The 10,560-nt window shown below is 44.1% G+C and overlaps 2 protein-coding genes across 7 annotated transcripts; one reads left to right on the top strand and one right to left on the bottom strand.

Moving 5' to 3' along the window:
* The first annotated feature begins 2,125 nt into the window (after nucleotides 1-2,125).
* LOC124060811 lies at nucleotides 2,126-4,991 on the top strand. Of its 3 annotated transcripts, XM_046392139.1 has the most exons (7): nucleotides 2,131-2,272; nucleotides 2,594-2,661; nucleotides 2,960-3,026; nucleotides 3,172-3,324; nucleotides 3,505-3,597; nucleotides 4,061-4,178; nucleotides 4,507-4,991. In XM_046392139.1, exons 1-7 carry the CDS (start codon nucleotides 2,213-2,215, stop codon nucleotides 4,566-4,568), a joined length of 621 nt encoding a protein of 206 aa, XP_046248095.1. In that variant the 5' UTR covers nucleotides 2,131-2,212; the 3' UTR covers nucleotides 4,569-4,991. The 3 variants fall into 3 exon arrangements, with proteins under 3 accessions (XP_046248096.1, XP_046248095.1, XP_046248097.1); XM_046392140.1 differs by lacking the exon at nucleotides 2,594-2,661 and having other exon boundaries at nucleotides 2,126-2,272; nucleotides 3,182-3,324; XM_046392141.1 differs by lacking the exon at nucleotides 3,172-3,324 and having other exon boundaries at nucleotides 2,133-2,272.
* LOC124060810 lies at nucleotides 4,527-10,474 on the bottom strand. 4 transcript variants are annotated; one of them, XM_046392135.1, is made up of 9 exons: nucleotides 9,040-10,474; nucleotides 8,432-8,570; nucleotides 8,001-8,072; nucleotides 6,777-6,839; nucleotides 6,408-6,489; nucleotides 5,723-5,829; nucleotides 5,395-5,598; nucleotides 5,081-5,275; nucleotides 4,527-4,668 (listed from the first exon to the last, which is right to left on the bottom strand). In XM_046392135.1, the coding sequence occupies exons 1-9, from the start codon at nucleotides 10,338-10,340 to the stop codon at nucleotides 4,630-4,632; spliced, it is 2,202 nt and encodes a 733-aa protein (XP_046248091.1). In that variant the 5' UTR covers nucleotides 10,341-10,474; the 3' UTR covers nucleotides 4,527-4,629. The 4 variants fall into 4 exon arrangements, with proteins under 4 accessions (XP_046248091.1, XP_046248092.1, XP_046248093.1 ...); XM_046392136.1 differs by having other exon boundaries at nucleotides 8,453-8,570; nucleotides 9,040-10,466; XM_046392137.1 differs by lacking the exon at nucleotides 6,777-6,839 and having other exon boundaries at nucleotides 9,040-10,443.
* Nucleotides 10,475-10,560: the final 86 nt, after the last annotated feature.

The following is a 10,560-nucleotide window of genomic DNA, read 5'->3' as shown; positions in this document are numbered from 1 at the left end:
TCTGCAGCAGCTCAGACCAGTCAAATATAAATAAAACATATTTTTTACCTTTTAACCCAAACTGATGACATTCCCAACAGCCTCGACTGTGTTTATCACAAATGCTAACAATCGTGACCTGAACGTGACCACATCATCACTGTGAGCATGTTAGCTTGGTCATGTTAGCGTTAGCTGAGCCTCGTGCAGCCTGTGACGTGGCTGTGGTTTTTGTTTCCCAGGCTCGTGCCCCTGTCATGGCCTCCTCCATGGCCTTTCTCTCTTAGACGCTCCCTAACTGCTGTTTTAAAGCGCTCTAAATAAAGTTAATGACTCAGTGAGAAATGTAAATGTGGATCTCAGACATATACGTCCCAAAGGAGACATTTACGTCAGAGTGAACACCGAGCAGCGTCCCAAATGTAACCTCCATGTGGTCACACCAGCTTGAGATGCTGGTCTGAGGTCGGTCAGGAGGACACATTCTTCAGTCGGACGACCACACTGTAGTACAGCGTGTCTCTTCCTGGTGTTTCAGTGCCTCCTCAACACACACACACACACACACACACACACACACACACACTCACTCACTCTGTCCAAACCACCCGAAACCTTCACCTCGACTTGTTCGCGGTCACCGCTGAGACCGTCAGCTGTAAAACATCTGCCGCCCGGTCTCGACTTTCTGTAGGCCAAAGAGCTCCACCTAGTGGACACCCGGAATAGTGACATCTACGAAGAAGCGACCCAGTGAGTCTGAAATTAATTTTGTAAATGAACTCTATTGTGATGAAAGCCCGCAGCATCAAAAATGACCAACATCTGCTAAACAAACTGGGTGAGATTGTTCTGACGCTGAAGTCATGTGATCGATTAAGAAGCCCGGATGAGATCAGCATCACCTCAGCATCGCCCTTCAACAGTCTGACTCTTCTGTCTGTTCGCCGTCGTGCTGTAGTTAATCAGCAGGAGACAAAGTCAAACAGAACTTTTTTCCTTTCTCAGCCTCCTCTTAGTTTGCTGTTTCTCTCACCTGCCGCCAGGTGAGTCAAAGTGAGGCCGAGCGACTCTCGTTTTGTTTCTTAATGAATGAAGCCGTAACTCAAACATCAGGAACATTTTTCCTCTTTTACAGGACTGGCCAAGAAAAGGGAAAAAGTTCTGACCTCCAGCTGTGAGGGACAGTCCGTCTGTCTTCCGTGTCTTCAGTCCGTCCTCAGGTGAGGAAACTCGCGTTGCTGTTGCTGCTCCTCCTGCTGACATGACATGTGGCTCCCAGTTCATTTGGATAAAATTCATTTAAATCACTGCTTCCAGATCAGCAAATATGAACATTTTCCTGTTTTCAGTCTTCGATGATGTGTTGAATGTCTTTGGGTTTTGGACTTCTGGTTGGACAAAACAACTTAAATTTGTTAACTCTCACTTTTTGATGGATATTTTTCAGTTTTCTGACATTTTACATATAAAACAATTAATTAACTAAGAAATCTAATTCCGAGCTTCAAGCATTTTATGTTTCAGTGATTGTCTGGAGACACTTCAGAGCCACTTTGTTTACTGTCGTCTTAATTTAAAGCCAAACGCATCAACCATCTTTTCAAAGATGATCTAATTAAATCAGAACACAGCTGGTTTATTATATCCATCAGATGATTTATCTTTATTATCTATAAAAGGCCAAATGACACGCGCTCAACACAAGTTTGGCTAAAGTGATTTCTCAGGTGGTACAATCAGCTTGTAGAATATGTGTACCTGTGCCGGTAAGAAACGCGCTTTTTGATTGATTGAAATGTGAAAAAGCTTCACCAGGACAGCGAAGATTCCGTCTTTTTGCTGTGTTTGTTGTCGTTTATAGCCTTAAAAACATACCAGACTTTACCTGTGAGTACCGACGACTCCTTCGGCGCTCAAAAAGGGAAAATGACCTTCTTATTACATTTACGAAAGTGCAACATGTAAACAATGGAATCGCGTATTTGCATGATATTAAACCACTTAAAATTTGTTTATTTCAGTCAAGTACATGTAACTTGATACAATCAGGAATCTTGAACTTCCCTCGGGATCAATAAAGTATCTACCGACCTACCTACTTACTTATCCACCTTCCGACCGACCGACCCACCTACCTACCTACCTACCTACCTACCAAGCCAGACTGGTACGCACAGCACGTACTTCGCTGGCAGAGGACCTCGCGATACTTCACGCGAGCTCACCTGGTATGACTGAGAACAACATGGAGAGTGCAGAAAAAGGCGCCGGTTGTGTTCGTTTGAAAAAGGTAAGATGAAATTTCGTTTTAACGATCTAAATCCAACCATAAAGGCGCGTATGAGGTCATAGCAGCTTGTCCATCATTTACAGGAATATTTGGTTACGCTGTTTCTCATTATTTAATCAATGGCTAATGCTAGTTGACATGTTAGCGCCGTGCTAACTTCAACATGCACATTGTGTTGATCAAAATAAATAACCTTCCACTCGTGTCCCGTCTTATATGGTCAGCCACTGTATTTTATGTCCATATTCCGCTTCTGAGTCCATCTGCTGGCTTAATGTTAATGTCTCAGGTTTTATTACTATTTTTAACGTTTGTATGTAGCATCTGTCTGCCTTCCGACCAAAACCACCTTTTGCTGGTAGAGGTAGGAGTTCATTGGCCATCGCCAAGTAAGTTATTTAAAAGTTAATCTTTAAAGGGATTTATTTGTTACATTTGTGAAATCGTTACATTAAAAATTACATGACATTAAAACTGCATGTTTCCAATGTGTTTATAGGTGATTGTGTATGACCTATAACCATCACTCATGTTGATCACACACATCCTCTACATGTACAGTGGTTGAAATAATGCTGCTCTCCAGAAAATAGCTCAGAAGAAAATGTTTCAGGTACATCTACTCCTATACTCCCACATAAAGAGTTAAATGTCTTGATAAGTGCTAATTTACCTAATGTCTTTCAGCAAACATCAGTCTGCCCTTCAGCCAAGTCAGATCGTGCTGATAAAGGACGTCATCGGTCATCATCAAGTTAGTGATTTAAACCTTTTTTTATTTGTATTTTATTTTAATTTTTGCTGAATCTGGGTCATCCCCATTTTACGTTTACTGATATTAAATGTACCCAGCAGTGACAGAGCCAAACTGAGTTTTGTCTGCCATTGTTTTCTTGAAGCTGAGCGCAGACTTTAAGAGAATCACCGCAGTTCCTCTACTGTCGAAGTTCTTCTCAGAGCTGGATATTCACTCAAATCTGATGAAGGTGTTTGCCAAGAAAGGTGGTGCACAGGGGAGAAAAATAAAGACCACCATGGCACCCATAATCCAGGTATAAAAATGGCAGATTCTTCACTGAAAGCCATTGTGTGTAATTATGCACACGATGTTAACCTCTAAACATTTTTTAATGTGTAAATATAATACATGTAAATTTAGACGTGAAACCCACCCCATCTGTTTGTTGAGATGGTGTTTCTAATGGTGTTTTCTTCTTTTTCTGCATATTAAGGCTGACACTATCAGCGCTGGGAGAGAAAGCTTCCTCAAAGGCCTTTGTGTGTACCTAAATGAAGATCCACAGAAGCTGGTGAAGGAAGACCTGGTATGTTTATGTACCTGCTTGTATCTTCACTAAGGAGATGAACAAAAGGGTTTAACATTTCTTTATTGCTCCCAAAAGAATTGAGTTTTCCTGTTGATTCCCATCAGTTTAAAAAAGACTTTAATACTCATCCTTCTTTTTCGATGACAGGCAAAACACACACTACACATACTTGAACTCCTTTGTCCCTTACTAACACAGCATACCTTATTTTGATGGAATAACTGAACCCATGATTGCAACAGACATGCCAGGGGTAATACTTATTCAGTTATTGAAGTAGATCGCCATGACTCCACCCTGACACAGTTAAATAGTTTAATATTAGGTGGTCATTGTTTGGTTACATTTTCATTCAAATTTGTTAATTAATTAGTCTTGTAGTGATGCTGAAAAAATATATGCTGTGAAAATGTGATGCACACTACTGAAAAATCATTGTCCTTTTCATTTTTTGGCGCAGGATGTTGACAGCATTCGAATGGCCTTAGCAGAGACGCCCATAGGAGTTTTTGTTGTTGGGCATGAAGGTGCAGAGCTTGGTGATGTTGGCATTGCTCTGGAGGGGGTGGAAGTGATGGGTGAGTTGGACAATGTAGCATTACAGAGAATGTTTGTTAGCATTGTAACACCCAAAGCCAATGAATGTGAAAGTCATGGAAAGGATTTTTTTTACCATTAAGCACTTAGCACCATAGAGTTGAGTTCAAACAAAACATTGCAAATTAGTTGGGTCAACAAAAATAAATTAAATTAGATCCCACTGTAGTAATTAAGTTGAAATAACTTAACTGAATTATGTTGACCCAACCTAAGTACTTTCCATTAGACTAAAGTATTTATTTGATTGAACTGATTCTTGAAAATCTTTACTGCAACAACACTAAAGCTGTCAATCTGTTTTCTCAGGTAATCAACGAGCCAAGAGCTTCAGTGCAAGAGTTGGTTTTTATTATTATTATTATTATTAACCGTTGACACAATCAGCAGAGAAACGAGGCGTGACGAAGGACAGACCAAGACACATCGGGATCAGATCTTGTTGAAAGCCGCCACGTCGACGCTCTGGACCTGAAACGGAGCCAAAAGGAGAAAGTGAATGAGACATGTGGCAGTATGAGGGTGTCCCGCTGCAGTAAATCCTCCCCTTCATGTGCACTTTCTGTCTTCAGGGTGTTGATTCAACATAAAGTCTGGAGGCTGCTGAAATGTACTGCAGTGCAGATTCAAACCTTTGTTACATTCAGGTTCCTGCAGAGAGAGTTCAAGTGAGGCTGATTAAGCCCATCATGAACACAAAAATCTCCCAGTATGCCTGAGCTTTCAAATCTGGAGTGTGTGATGTTGTTCCTGTGCTGAAAGTGATGCACAATAAAAAACTGTCCAGGCTGAAAGAAAACGTGTTTGTGTAATTACTCTCACTGCCAGAAGGGGGAAACAAAACCTCCACACTGCAGGTTGAAGTGCGTTGCTCAGTACTTACAAAGTCTTCAAACTTGGTGATTTCCTCCTCCAGCATGTCTGTTCCCACCTTGTCGTCCTCCACCACACAAGCGATCTGCAGCTTCTTGATGCCGTAACCCACAGGAACCAGTTTGGATGTGCCCCATAACAGGCCGTCAACCTGCACCGAGCGCACACACTCCTCCAGCTTCGCCATGTCAGTTTCGTCATCCCACTAACAAAACAAAAAAAGCAGGTGATCAGAAAGATGAAAAGGCTCACAGTGTCAGTCAGACTTTAATAAAAGTGTATTAAGCCTGATTTCTCCGCAGTTTGAGGCTCCCGTAGACTTACAGGTTTGACATCCAATAAGATGGAAGACTTGGCGATGACGCTGGGCTTCTTGGCCTTCTTCTCTGCGTACTCTTTCAACCTCTGCTCTTTGAGCTTTTCCGCCTCTTCGTCTTCATCACTGCCAAACAGGTCAATGTCGTCATCCTCATCTTCCTGTTCCTGCTCTTTAACCGGGGCGCTGCTCTTCGGCTGGACCGCGGTGCCCTGAATGCAGTAAACACAAACAAACACACACTCACACAGTGTCACCTTTGGCGATGTGATGCAGCTGACACGGAACTGAAACACGACGCGGCCGACATGATGAAAGCGGTCTGTGTGAACTCACGTTTGTGTAGGGAACCGAAGGCGTGGGAGCTGCGGCCACAGGAGACTTCTCCAGAACGGCTACCCTGCACTCCAGTTTGGACAGCGCAGCCCGCAAGTCATCCACCACTAAAGAAGACAAGACCAGAGTCCATGAGTCTCGTATGACATGAAAATAAAGCATCACGTATTCCAAACGACAGACGGAAACAGACTGAAAGCAGCATCAACGTGTCATCTGACAAGTCAGTTATTCATGACTTATTGGTTCTTCTAAATCAAATCACTACATAAATAATAAAATAATATAAAGTAACACAATTTAAGACTTAGATTGGTCCAAAACAAGACTACATCACATAAATTAACAGTCTTTTGCGAAGCTGTATTCGACTTCTGCTCCGACATGCTAGAAATATCAACAGAAGCTCTGAAACCAAAAAGGAAAAGAAAAGGCTCCAACTTGAAGTGTGTGATGAGAGATGCCTGTGGTTCTTTTCTTCCCCTCACTTACTGTGGAACTTGTGTTTTTGTGTCTTACTGTACTGGAGACGCTGGAGTTTACAAATGTGCAAATGTTTGGCATTTTTGTTGGTCAAAAATCACAAATTTTTAAATTTTAAGTAATTTATCAAAATACTCGTGCCGGCGGTGGCTCTAAAGATACCCACCCAGCACCTGAGGAGGACACAAGTGGACAAACCAACCTTTATGTAAGCTCTGGTTCTCCAGCTCCAAACTCTTGATGCGAGAGACGAGTTCTCCTTGATCGGCCGCACTGCTGCTGCTCTGCACAGGAAACAGAACACAGGAAGTTCAGAGGCACATCTAACAGACCAAACCAGAGCATCAGTCCCTTCTTCAAACCCAGTGCTGTCAAGCAGACTCCAAAGCTGAACACGCAACACACAGCGAGTGTTCATCTGAGCAGAAACACAGGAGCTGCAGACTGAAGTGACAAGCAGCTGCAACACTCAAAAACCACAATCAGCTAAAAGTCGGCTTACAGACTCTAATAAACCTGAGACAGGTTGTCAGCCAGGAGCTTCGAGGGACACACAAGGCTTGGCACTTACAAGGTGGGACTGCTGGCTCAGGGAAGGTTGACCAGACCCTCTGTTACACAGTGTAGTCTTCAGCTGGGGGGGAAGGAGGGGATTTCAAGCATGAAAAAGGAGAGGGAAGGAGGAACAGGAGTGCAAACCAAAGACACAACACAGAGCTGAAAGGTTATGGAGGATAAGAGAAGAAGAGCAGCGAGAGGAAGGTTTGTATCAGCTGAGCACCGATCGGTTTTCAGAACAGGTTTGGGGGAAAAGCTGTCCCGAATTTCACATTTTACAGACTAAGCTAGTTAAGTTAGAGCAGAACAGTCCAAAGAAAACCTGCTGAAGAAGGATGTGACTTGAGAGGTAAAGAAAACAGGCCAACAAATGCGCCTTTCACTGCAGTTTTGTTACCGTTTTATCAGATCCCACTTTTAGGCCACACAACTCTGACTAAAGCAAGAAAAACACTGCAGCCACAGGAACGTTTTTATCTCTGCTAAGCAGGTCTTCCAGTAGTTTATGTTCAGGTTATCACCAATACGTATTTGTGATTCAAATTAAAGTATTTGAAAAGAAGCAGCAGAAAAACAGTGTGCAGGGACAGAATATTTTTACATCCAACACGGTGAGTTTAGACCTTAGAGTTTAGAGCTGGTGATTGTTGGAGCCGTGAAAAGACAAACCAGGCAGGTTTTGGTGAGTTTTGTTTCTTTCTAGCTTGAATGGTAATTAAATGGAGTCTGGTGGCTTTGGCCAAAGGAAGAGGAAAGGAAGGAAAATGAACTTATCCTTTGACTTTGTAGGACTCATTTCCATAATGCTGTCAGACACTTTGAATGACCATCCGAGTCTCTCAGTGGTAAAAACAAACACTTTTCACGGAGATTAAAAAGTGCCCACAGAGATTACATTGCAGCACAGTTTGCGGCTGCACTGGTCTCAATTGGTACTGAGCTAATTTTAGGAACTGCTGTCACATTACTTACTTTGGCACAAAAACGAGGGAAAACAGGATTCAGGTTAAAAAAATTCAGAAGTGACCTTTTCAGTCCTTTCACCACAAATACAGACAGACTGACACTGACTCATTTGGGGCTAAAGTTTTCCATGTGAGAGAAATGAATGCTCGACTGCTCCCATTATCATAGATATTCTTAGCAATGGGTCAAGTAGGACTTTGACTGCTAATGTGACACATGCAAGTGGAAAATGGGAGATAAGAGGCAGATACAGCACACATCGTGTACTCACTCCTGCTAGTGATTTCTGGATGTTCTCTCGTGCCCGAGCAATGTCCTGCAGAATGGTGTTGGCTCCGACATCCTGAAAGAAAATGAACTGAAGTCAGTGTTGATTCTTCCTCTGCTTCTCCCTGTACCTCTGAAGACTTTACAGAATCTGTGGTTTTATCACTTCAGTCTTATACGTTCACTCTCTGCAGCAGCGTTTATGTGCAGAGAGGTTGGACTGCAGGAAGATTTAAAATCTAATTTAAAATTTAAATGATCATCAAAAAGATCAACCTGTCAGAAGATCTAATTAGGTTCAAAATGTTAATTTTACAACTGAGTAATAATCAAATCAAAATGAAATACCACAGTTAAATTATCACTGAGATGACACCCTCATGTATCACTACATCATTCTGAGACGGATGGTTGGAGGAGTGTAAGTGAACTGACCCTGTGGGACGGTGCAGCTACCTGTGTTGGCTGGGAGGAGCCGTTCGTGCGCTCATAAAAGCGTCGTTCTGCCTCGTCGTAGCGAGGTTTGTCGAACCAGATCTTCTCCTGGGCCAGAAAGTCCACTGAACTCATGGTGCTACAGAGGAGAGAGCAAGGAAGGACAAGAGAGGGATGTATGAACAGGACACAGGAGGTCAGGGAAAAAAAAGAAAAAATAAATTCTGTATTAGTTATGCTTAAAATCCCCTGATCTCCTGTCACAGGGTTAGTGTTATTAGCTAGAAAATGGCTGTTTGAAAATTACTGTATTCTTTAATCTGCACACAAACAGAACACCCCAACACAACTGCATGAAAACAAACTTAAAATGAAGTTAAACTGGCAAAAGGCAACAATGGCTCGTATAAACAAAATTTAAAAAGAGACCTCAAGGGATAAAGAACCAGTGAACCCAGACGAATGAAAAAACGAGATGACTGAGAACAAAAGAAAATGTCCAAGCATTCAAAACAACAAAAAAGGAAACAAATGATTACATAAAGGAAACCAATGAAAGACAAAACTGAAACATCTGGAGCGGCTCCACTCTCCCGGTTTGGTCATACTTGTCCCTCTTTGGGGCGATGGAGGCGATCGACGCCTCTTCTGACCTCCGTCCCTTCTTCACCACCACAGCCTCACTCCCACTGTAACCATGGAAACGGCTCTCCGCAGCATCATACCGCCACTTGTCCAGCCACACCCGCTCGCTGTCTGGGTGAAGGAAGTAGCGGACTCTGCCCCCCGTCACCTCTTCCTTCTCTGGGACTTCAGCTGGCTCCTCTTCCTCCTGAATTGGGAGCAGAGCGTGGAAGACTTCTGCTTTACCCTGTGGGACCACCCGCTTTTCCTCCACCAACACTTCCTCATCATCCTCCTCCACCTCCCCCTCCACCTCCCCCTCCTCCTCCTCTTCTACGAGACTTTGTGGGTGATCACTAATTCTGGCAGAGGAGGTGCAGCTGGAGCGCTTGGAGGAATTGTTGCCATACAGGTTCTGGTAAAAGGCTGCTTCGGCGCGGTCGTACAGCGGCTTCTCCAACCACACATCTCTAAGCAGCTCCACGGGGATGCGGGGCAGCCCGTTAATCGACTGTCGGTTGGTCGGTGTGATGGCTGCTTGGTGGATGACAGGGGTCGCAGGAGTTGGGGCTAAAGACTGATATCCTTCGTCGGGTGTTCTGGGTGCAATGGAGCGGTTCGGCTGGGATGGAAGGTCCAGAGAGTTTGGAATGGATGGCGTTGATTCTTCAACAAAGCGGCATTCGGCTTGGTCAAAGCTTGTCTTGTTCACCCACACGGCTTGTACAACATGATGGCAGGCTACTTGATCGCCGTGGTGGCACGCCAGCTCTGAGGAAGATGGAGCCACAGTGGATGAAGACTTTGACCGTTTCCCAGGGGCTGAAGGTGACCTGTTTTTCTGTCTGGTCCCATTGGAGGAGCTCGCTAACCAGCACTGGTAGAGGCTTTCAGCTCGCTCGTACACGCTGCGCTCAAACCACACATTGGCACACTCAGACTGCAGGCCAATCAGCCCAGCGTGGGAGTCAGGTGACTGGCTGGTCCCTTTATCTGGTTTCTCTTCGCTCTTAGTCTTACTGTCGACCTTCCCCTCGGGGACACTATCGGGATTGGATGAGCGTTTTTTGCGGCGGCGGCTTTTCCCGCTGCGCTTTCCATCTCCGTTCAAGCTGCCGCTCTCTGGGGACGATGACGCCGTCTCCCCGTTTCTCTGACTTGACTCGGCCTTGTTCCTACACCCCAGTGCTGCGTTCCCAGACCGGTCCACCTGACAGTTGCTGGGAGGCTGTTCATTCTCCGACTGACCCGCTGCAGAGCACTGGGGGATCCTCTTAGACATCATCTTTGATCCGTTGCAGGAAACAAAACAGAATAACAAGTACAGGCTTTTGGATTACTTAGAGAAATGCAGTAAGGTTTAGAGACACAAAAGGGGCCGAGCTACTAGACTTTACTACAAATAAATCACTGACAAAAACACATGCAGACTCATGCAGGAAATTAGAAGAAACCCATGCAGATGAACTAAAAGGTTTAGTGAATGGAATCTGGCTGTTTGTGAT

This window comes from Scatophagus argus, chromosome 6 (assembly GCF_020382885.2).
Source record: "Scatophagus argus isolate fScaArg1 chromosome 6, fScaArg1.pri, whole genome shotgun sequence".
NCBI classification, from domain to species: Eukaryota; Metazoa; Chordata; class Actinopteri; family Scatophagidae; genus Scatophagus; species Scatophagus argus.
Note: the sequence above shows the minus strand (reverse complement) of the source record. Positions and strands in the feature narration are given on the sequence as shown.